The following is a 10,000-nucleotide window of genomic DNA, read 5'->3' as shown; positions in this document are numbered from 1 at the left end:
GAAGTGCCTGTCGCCATGCGTGACATGATAAAGCCGTGAGACGCCTCGTTGGGAGGCATGCAGATGCGTCCCGGGGGGACGAGTCCGCCAAGCGTGAAGGAGGGATGGATGGATTTAGAGGAGCGAAGTGGCGGAGAGAAGGAGCAAGAGAGGGGGAGAAGGAGCGGGAGAGAGGGGGTTGGAGAAGGGGTGGGGTGGGTTTGGGGTTGGTGTTGACACGAGCAGTGGGAGCGGCTCCATCTCGCCTGTGCGGATGGACGACTATAATCAGGCCTGCTGTGGTCAGTGCCGTCTCCAGTTGGCTGAGGGGAGAGTGAAGCCTTTGCTTTTTTTGTGTGTGTCTTGGTCAGTGAGGAAGGCAACCACATGAGAGAAGTAGTGAATCCCCCCCCCGCCCCCACACACACACACACACACTTCCACACCCCTACGCACGAATCACTGTAGCATGAGAGGCGGTCACTTGCTGGATCCTCTTCATCGGATTATTTGTTGACTGATACGGTTGATAGGGTTGAGTATCATAGCTGCCCGCAAGAAAACTATCCCCACCCCCACATCAGCACATACACACATTTGCCATTTTACTGTCACTCCCCCCCTTCAAAAAAATCTTCTCAAGCTCCTCCGTCACAGTGATTTCTCCTTGGGGGGTTGTAGATATCACTGGTGCATGAAAACGTCCCTGAAATCGCTCCATCGTATCACAACGCCCAATTAGAGCGCCGATTGGATTGCCCTCATGTGCAGCGTGTGTGTGTGTGTGTGTGTGTGTTTGTGTGTATGTGTGTGTGTGCCCACAGCTTTAGCCAGGGCCTTCGGGGTGGGTGTTGAAGGGTAGTGTGGTTGTGAGCATTACTCAGGCCTTTATTCATGTTTTCCTCCCCTGGCACTCTTGTGTGTGTGTATGTGTGTGTGTGTGTGTGTGTGTGTGTGTGTGTGTGTGTGTGTGCGTGTGTGTGCTGCTAAGGCGAGCTCTATGGTCGCTGGGGTAAAGTGGCCTTGCTTGCCCGGAGGGGGATGGGAGGGGGGGTGCTGCTGCTGTACACTGACTTTAATGTCACAGGGCAAAGTGGTGCCGGGGGACTGTGAGTAATGATATGGGTTACTGAGAAGTGAGATGAATTAGGAGGAGTTAGGCCTTAGCAAGAGGACTCCAGTCGCCCAGTTGCGTTTGTTTTGCCACAAAACACCGAGCGAGAGTTGATGGGAGCGTGCGTTTGCCACTAAGTGTGATAACCTACCGGAAACTAGTGAACTCATGAAGAAAGATTGTGCCAAGCTGGAAGAGAAGCGAGAGCCCAGAAGGGTGGAATATTTCGTTTTTTGTGGTGGTGGTGCTTTTTTCCCTCTGTTTCTGGACATTGTCTTTGGCAGATGGAAAATGGCTGCGAGATAAAAAAAAAAAGAAAAAAGGTGGGGGAGGAGGCAAACTTTGTTAGAGGGGGAAGTTGGCCATTTGTTTTGCTGAGTTTTCAGGAACAACCTTGGGCCACTGTCACCAGCGGGAATCGATCATGGGACCGGAGGGTGGGGGGGGGGGGGGTTGGTGTGTGTGTGTGTCTGCGTGTGTGTGTGTGTGTGTGTGTGTGTGTGTGTGTGTGTGTGTGTCTCCTGTCGTGTCAGCAAGCGATGCTTGAGGAGAGAGAGGTACAGTAGGAGGAAATGAGTGGTGAAGGGGGGTGACAGAGAGAGCGAGAGAGAGGATAGATGGAGGAGGCACAGAGAGAGAGGGAGAAAGAGGCATGTGTAACGGGTGATGAAGGAGTACTGTATGAGAGAGACACAGAGAGAGATGGAGAGAGAGAGAGATGGAAAGAGAAGGAGGAGGGCCTGGGACGTGGTTTGCGGTTTTGTCATGGGCCCTGCTGGCGTGCCTCCACGCAGAATAATGGGAGTTAAAGCCATTCTTTTTTCTGTGCCGACTCCCAAGCCATCACTGCGGCGGCGGAGGAGGAGTGATTTCCATGCTAATGGGAGCGTTCGCGGCAGGCCTCTCCTCTCTCCTGTCCTCCTCTCCCTCTCCTCTCCACCCCTCCTCCTCCACTCCGCCGACACACTGGTCCCGCTGCCGTGCCACCGCGCCGGGGAGTGAGCGAGGCTGGTGGACCGGGCGCGCGACGGGGGGTCCTGCCAAAAGCCAGGGAACACGGGCGCGACGAGACGAGGGCATGGGGAGGTGGCGTGGCAGGGTGCTGACAGAGAGTGGTGCTTAAAGTGGAACGCCATGACCACCCCCTCCCTCCTCCTCCTCCTCCTCCTGCTCTACCTCGCAGGAGCAGAACGCTGAGTGCTCGTGCACTTTCACATGTGTCACTCATCCCTCTGAGCAGCCTGTAATTTTCCGTCCTCTCTCCCTCCCTCTCTCCCCATCTCCCTCTGGGCAGTATATCTCCGGCCCGCTGTAGAAGCCGCCCGAGCGCTTTTGCCATTTAGCACATAACATTTACATCCGAGGGAGAATAGAACATTGTTGAGTCGAGCGAGAGACAGCACAGGCCTCAAAAACACGCGCCGATACCACTGTAGTGTGGGGTCGCAATGCAGCTGAATAGAGCCGCTCGGAGCCTCTTGCAATGCCCCCTACCCCCCTCACCCCCGCAAAATGAGTGAGAGGGACTCTGTCATCAGCGCCGCGAGCATATTAGCAGTAGCGCGAGTGGCTCTCTCCCGCAGTTGCACGTGTGCGAGCCGCCGCGGCCATGCTAATGTAGGTCATAGCTCCCTGCTCCCACGCCGGTCAGCACTGCCCATAATGCTTAGGCCATGGGAACCACTGTGCCAAAAAAGACCCGGCGAATTGACATGCAGCTCCAGACTCCTGCTCTCGACCTGAGGGGGGCTCCGGCCCAGCTGTTTAAATAGGCCGAGGACTGATGGTTTTTAAACAGGAGGTAGTGAGTAAACAGCACTGTTATTATCGATGAAAATTCAAATGGGTCTCTGGAAAATTAAAGACCCATCTGTGTGCTTGTGTGTGTATGTGTGTGTTTTGTCTTCTGCTTCTGAAAAAAAGCCCTCAAAGGGTAAAACAGGCGAGTTGATCTGTTCTTGTCGTACTCAAAGGCACTCCTCTGAATGTGTGCTAATATTTACACTCTCTCTCATCCTGAAACTTACACCTGGTTACCTAAGGGGCCGTGCACACGACGCCGGTTTTTGTGAAACCGGTGAGGTTTTGTTAACGGTTACGCCTTGCATGTACACGACGCCGGCATAAGTATTCCTAAGGCTACTGAGCATATCTCCTGTTCTCACTTTCTTTCTCTCTCTCTTTTTACTCTCTTTTATTTATTCCTTTCTCATTCCTCCTCCTTTCTTATGCCACTACCTAAATCCTCATTGGTGATTCTCCCATTAGGAATTATTTATACAGTCTAAAGTTAAGAACACTAAGAACACTCTTCCTGTTTTAAACAAACACAGTACACGACATGTCTGTTTCAAAAGAGAGAAGTTTAGGGACCATGATTTGTCCTAAAGTTAATTAGCACTGTCCTGAGATCAGTTGGGATTGTGTGCCTGTGAGTGGTGGAGAGAGAGTGAATGAGTCAATGAGAATGAGTGTTTGATTTCAGTCCAAGTTTTTTTTTTCTTTTTTGGAACACAGGGAGCCCCGACGCTCCTGCTGAAATTGCAGAAATAATAACGATAATGATGATAACAAAACAATTAAGTAATGGCAATAATTCCAATCATTGTTATTGCTAATTGAGTTTCACATCTTCAAAAAAGGCTGTAATTAAAATAGTGGTTAATAATAATAGTTAATATTAGCAGGCTTTTTATCCTTCCATTTTCTCTGTCTCCCTATTTCCTCTCTCTCTCTTTTTTATTAATATTTCATCTAAAGTTCAGTGCTTTCTGCTTCAATAGACGGTGAAATCATTGCTGGAAACGCAGCTCTCAAACACATTTTCTCTCTTTCTTCTCTTCTCTCCTTTCTTTTCTCCTCTTTCCTCACCTCTCCTTTCCTCTCTTCTTCTCTCATCTTCTCTCCTTTCCTCTCCTCTGTACTCATCAGTCATCACCCTTCCCTCTGTTCCCTCCATCCAGTGTCACTCCTACAGTCTTGCCTTCTGTCACACTTTCTTCCTCTTTCTGTCTTGCTCTCTTCCCCTCTGCTATGTCCTCCCTCCCTCACTCTCTTCTCCTCCTTCCAATCTCCTCAGTTTTTTTCTTCCTCTCTGGATAACTTTATGTTATCATCAGTCACTGCAGTCTTTTCCCCACCCCTCCCTTCCTCTCTCTCCTCCTCCCTCTCTCTGTCTCTCTCTCTCAGCTGAAGTGGTCATACTGATTGGTCCCTTTCACAATGACAGTCTTTCTTCCTCTTCTTTTCCCCTCTCTCTCTCTCACCCCCCCATCTCTCAATCCCCCTTTCTCTCTTTCCCATTTCCCTCTCTCTTTTGTCTCCTCTCTCTCTCTTCCTCTCTTTTCCCCATGTTGTCCCTCGCTCTACGGGCTCTTCAGTCCATTTTGTGAGGATGGCGAAAGAGCGGTAGGAATGGGCGTTGGGTCAGTTGCCCTAAGTGGACTCTTCACCCCTTTTCTCCCTCTCTACAAAACATCTCAGCCCGGTCCTGGAGAGTCCATTCATTGTGCGGCGGAATTGACCTCTCCTCCATCAGAGGGGGCTTTGTGATTCTGGTGCAAGGGAAGGCGTCTCCGTCAGATGTGTGCAGAACTAGAGTTAATCTCCTCTCAGTGCGAGACTCATATTTAGCACAGTAATAAAAGTACTGCTCAGTTGGGATCTTACCTCCCCCCTCTCTACTGTATATATATTTCTGTCTCTTCTCTCTCTCTCTCTCTCTCTCCCTACCTCACTCTACTCTCTCTCGCTCACTTTCAGTTCTTTCTCATACAGGGTGTCCGCGGGGTTGTAAAAAGTATTAAAAGGTAGTAAATGAAATTAGCCAAATTTAAGGCCATTTAAAAGTATTAAAAAGTAATAAACGTCATCTAATGAGGTATTACATTTTCGAACCACTAACTATGATGTTTTCCATTTGTGTTAAGTGCATAAATTTGCGTGAATTTATTTATATTATATTAATTATATGTGCGAGTAGCACCTGAGCAATATGTCAGTGTGCGTTCGCGGTAAAAAAAACTTTTAGCGCCCCCCTCAAACTCTATGCTCAAACTGGATATACGGCTGGCTTACTGCCTAAACTTGTTGCCAAAAGTTCGCTACCATTGACGATGTCATGGGAAATTGTATTTTTTTGGACATTTGGTTAGAGGACTCGAGATTCAAAGACTGGCTTAGGCTAGTTGGCAACAGCCAAGAGGCGTATTACCACGTCTGTAAAAAGACAATAAATGCCCCTGGATGGGAGTGAATGCCGTCAGGTCACATATGGAGTCTACCAGAGCCGTTTTTCTACCGCTCTGGAGTCTACTAGCCAGCAAACATGAATGGGCGGACGTAATCAGAGGTGGAAGAGTCGACAGGCTGGCTCATCGGCCACGTAGGGCTACTGTCTCCACATAAATTTGCGTCATTGAAGCTATCAGTAAGTCTACGCTACCAGCTGTCATTGTCATCCAAAAAAGTAATCATTTACGTCGCGTTTTCAATGACACAGGCTGTAAGAGCAGCAGACATAGCCTAAACTACTGTAGGTCTACATACAGTATCACAATAACCCATTTTCAAATTAAAAGTCCCCATAAAGGCAGAAGGCCTTTTCATTCAAACAAATATATAATTAAATGAAAGGGGGAAAAAACAAGAACATAACATGTAAACATATGCACATGTTATAAGGGGTTATTTGCAATTAGCTACCCCTACCTTGACTACAGAATAGTCAGAGGTTAAATATAGGCCTCACAGTGTTGCTTTGTTTAGGCTATAAGATAAGGTTTAGGCTATAAGATTTAACATTTTCTACCCTCAGTAAATGTCATGTTAAGGTTAGTTTAACAGGTGTTACCTTTACATTATTCAAAGCTCAGGAGCTATAGGGTTACTCCCTTGATGTAGTATGTGATAAGATCAAAGTCCCAATAGACTTGCAATTAGTTGAATATAAGAACCTGTGTAGGTTTGTATAGGCTGTATAGTAATATGCTATCAATATATTATAATATAATATATTTTAAGTCAATTTGTCAATTAGTATCCACAAAATTCCCCAGAAGTCACCATTTAAATGGTTATTTTTCAAAATTTTTGTCACATGGGGCCCACATTCTCCAGCAGCACCCAATTAATAATTAGTATTTTTGTAAAATGTAACAGCCTATTTTTGAATGTGATACTTTGACTGGCAAATTATATGAGACAGGAAGGGTGTGTGTGTACTGCGTATGGTCGTGGGCCTTTTTAGAAGAAAGTCCAGTATACCTTTTCTTATTTTCATTTGTCATTTTGTCTTGATTGAGATAGAATGATAGTGAAAGAAAGAGTGTAGTGCTGGAGACGTGGTGTGTGCTCTTCCTACACATAACAATGAAATAACTTTTTATCTTGGGTTAGGATTAAATAACAAATAATTGTGTATAGGCCAGTGTTTTTATTGAAGCAAAAAAAGGAACAAAGTATCCAGTAACTGTAATAATAGATACTTGATTTGAATTGTAAGCATTGCTCCACTTTCTTATTCAGAAAGTTAAGTAACAAAAATGACAGTAATCTGTTACTTTATAATTAGTCACCCCCAACACTGAATTTCGAAAGGTTGCCGCTAGTTGCAGCTCGAAGTCGTGTTGGTATTAAACAATATTGTGAAGGTATTTAAAAAAAGGTATTAAAAGGTATTAAATTCAACTTAAGAATTTCTGTATATACCCTGCAGTAAGACCCCTGTATGATGGACTACCACTAAACAGATGTAGATTTTATGCAGGCTATTTTCAACCAGTGCCTGAGCTTTAGCCAGCTAGACACTTTTTTAATGACTCTCCCGTATTCCAGTCCCGGGGTAACAGAAAGCCTCCTCTCCTCGCTCAGATAACACGTCTCGCACTCCTCCATCTCCCTTTCGCTCTTTTCTTCACGCGAGCTGTTTTTCTTCTTTCTGTCGTTCTTTCTCTCTCTCTCTCTCTCCCCCTCCCTGACTGTGTTGCTCTCTTCCGGTGAGTTATTGTCCAGCGCAACAGTGGCCAGATCAACCTTGCGCTGTCCTTTACTCAGATCTCTGTTCCCTGTGCCCCCCCACCCCCTCCACCAACCCCACCTATCATGCCCTGCCCTCTCACCTGTCCCTCCCCCTCCATCTGTCTCTCGTCCCACCCCCTCCACCTCTGGCTGGCCCTCTTTCTCTATCTCCTTTCCCCCCCATCACTTCTAGTCCTCACATTCTACCTACAGTATGAACTGTAGTTGTTTCCCATTCCTCTACTTCTTTTTTCTCTTCCTCCTTCCTTCCCTCTCTCTCTCTCATTTCTTCCTCTCTCTCCCGCTTTCTCCCTCCTGGTCCCCCATCAACTGTCTGACAGTGCTGGTCTGTAGTGGATAAATACTTTGGTTAAATCTGTATTAAACGAGAGCCCTCTCCTCCATTCTCCATGCCTGACTCCCTGTGGCCGTTTCCCCTCTCTAATCCCAGCTGCCATATGTCCGGGCCAGTGACCCACCTCGATCCCCTTCCCCAGGCTCTGGAGGCAGCTTGACCAGTATGCTGAGGCCTGTAAATGACCTGCCCACGTAGGACAAGAAGCCATAGAGAAAGAAGGGGAGAGAGGAGAGAAAAAACCAAGAAACTTTGATATATCTAGCAGAGTGGACATGGAGAATTTGGGCATCTCTTTGAAGTGGATCTGAGGCGCTGTAGGCCTGCTATTCTCTCTCTCTTTCTCTTTCTCTCTCTCTCTCTCTCTCTCTCTCTCTCTCTTCCCCATTTCTCCCTCTCTTTCTCTCTCTCTCCCTCGCTTTTCAGAAGGCAATTATGGCACCCTGTTGGGGAGTGCTGTGCGCAGCTCGGGGAGAGTCACAGAACATTGCGTCTGCTTCACCATGCTGTTTCATTGCACGCCTCCGATGTATTATTGGCATGAAGCGGGGCGATTATGTCTCGATCGCAGGAGTTCCCTTTTGTGGCCGGACCTTTTCTCTTGTTCTCCTCCCTCGTCTTTTTGGGTGCCGGAATTGCGATTTTCAAGCAATTGTCACCATTTGCCTGTGTTGTTGTTGTTGTTGTGTTTGTGTGTGTGTGTGTGTGTTTGTGTGTGTGTGTGTGTGTGTGTGTGTGTGTGTGTGTGTAGCTGGCTGCCACCCCTTAGTCTGTCTGCTGCAGAAAATGATGAATGATTTTGTTGACAACGGGGTGTGGTAGGTTTAGAGCTGGATATGAAATTGCATTGTCATTTCTCTCTGTGGTACCAACTGTGTGTGTGTATATATGCCCATGTGTATGACTATGCATACAGTGTGTGCGTGTGTGTGTGTGTGTGTGTGTGCGTGTGCATGTGAGTGTGTATACTGTATGTGTGTGTGCATGTGGGCATGTTTGCATGTGTGTATGAATTCACATACACATATGCTTCTGGTATGTGTGTTTGATGATGTATGACTACTTGTGTATGTATATGTATGTATATGTACAGTATATACTGTACGTATGTATGTATGTATGTATGTGTGACTGTATATGACTGCATGCATGTATGTGTATGTTTTAGTGTGCATGTTTGTGACGACGGTGTGTACCTTTATATGTGGCTTTAAAGAAGTAAGCCCTTTGTTGTTTGCTTGTGAGGGAATCTGATGCATTTTTCATGGCATAGCGCATCTCTCTTTCATGGCATAGCGCATCTCTCTTTCTCTCACTCACTCTCCTCTTTTCTCTGCTACTCTCCTCAACTCACTGGACATTTTAATGGCATTCCAGTGGCACAAAGGCCACCCCTGTCATGTCCATGGTAACCACTTACATGCAGTAACCCTGCATTCCCATCCGTCCCACCTGACTGCTCAACCCCAACCACAACCACTACCATGACCACCTCCATTGGAAAGGGCTGCCGGTGATGGACATGAAAGAAGCTCACACAAGTACTGCTGTTGATGAGCACCGGGCTGTCGACTCAGAACACAGGGATGCAGTCATCAGGCAGGCTTGCCTTTGATCTAGTGCAGTTCCACGAGCCACTGGCAGCCTTTCATGCAGTGGGGGGTGCTAGCAGAAGCTAGCGCTGCGCTAGCACCACCTGTGATGTGGCTGTGTGTGTGGCACAGCGGAACTTCCATGCTCAGCTGTAACACTGATTGAGTGACTGATTGAGTGACTCATTAAGTTGCCTCTCAGCAGCTCTTGATTTTCTTTGCCTCTTTTTAAAAAAATAACATTCTGTGTTTATTTAGGTCTTTGTTCTCCTTAGCTGTCTCTTTCGTTCTCTTTCTGTCTGTGTGAGTCAGCCAAGCCTCCCTGTTGCTGGGCTTGTTTGCAGCTTTGGTGTGTGTGGCCACACGGTATAAGTGAAGTGTAAGGAATTGGCTGTGAGAGCAATGCCGACCTGTAATCCACTGCCACTCTTTGCAGGAACGCATATACTACAGTATAAACTGCAGCAAGGGAAACACACACACACACACACACACATACACACACACACACACACAGAGAGAGAGAGACACAGACACAGACAAACACCAAATGGGCTGTCTTAGGGGGGCAGTGCAGTTTCTCTTTGTGTGATGTATATGTGTGTGTGGGGGGGCTGGGTGGGGGCATTGAGGACACAGAAAATGCATGCAGAACTATCAGGTTTTTTTCCCTGAGTAGTCAGGGTCGTTAGTTAGACAAGCCAAAGACGGAGTCAAAAACAGAAATCTGGAGCACTTTCACACTCGACTGTTTGACTTTGTCAAGATCAAAGCCTCCAAAACTGCTGTCATAAAGGGACTCTCTTATCTGTAAATTTGTTGAGTTTTTGTGTGTGTGTGTGTGTGTGTTCCTGTCTATTCACTTTTTCCTATCTCATGTATGGACTCTCTCTTTCTCTCTCTCTCTCTCTCGTTCAGGTATGTGGTCATTCTCCGTGTCGG

The 10,000-nt window shown here is 47.0% G+C and overlaps 1 protein-coding gene across 4 annotated transcripts in view; it reads left to right on the top strand.

The window, feature by feature from the left end:
* Positions 1-10,000, top strand: part of LOC121720857 — a 101,724-nt gene that overhangs the window by 69,281 nt on the left and 22,443 nt on the right. For all 4 annotated transcript variants that reach the window (XM_042107334.1, XM_042107332.1, XM_042107336.1 and 1 more), the window contains one exon: positions 9,977-10,000. This exon is cut by the window's right edge and continues 158 nt beyond it. In XM_042107334.1, the coding sequence (XP_041963268.1) occupies positions 9,977-10,000 (24 nt within the window). The remainder of the gene's footprint in view (positions 1-9,976) is intronic.

This window comes from Alosa sapidissima, chromosome 1 (genome assembly GCF_018492685.1).
Source record: "Alosa sapidissima isolate fAloSap1 chromosome 1, fAloSap1.pri, whole genome shotgun sequence".
Taxonomy (NCBI): domain Eukaryota; kingdom Metazoa; phylum Chordata; class Actinopteri; order Clupeiformes; family Clupeidae; genus Alosa; species Alosa sapidissima.
This window is presented reverse-complemented; position numbering and strand designations above follow the sequence as displayed.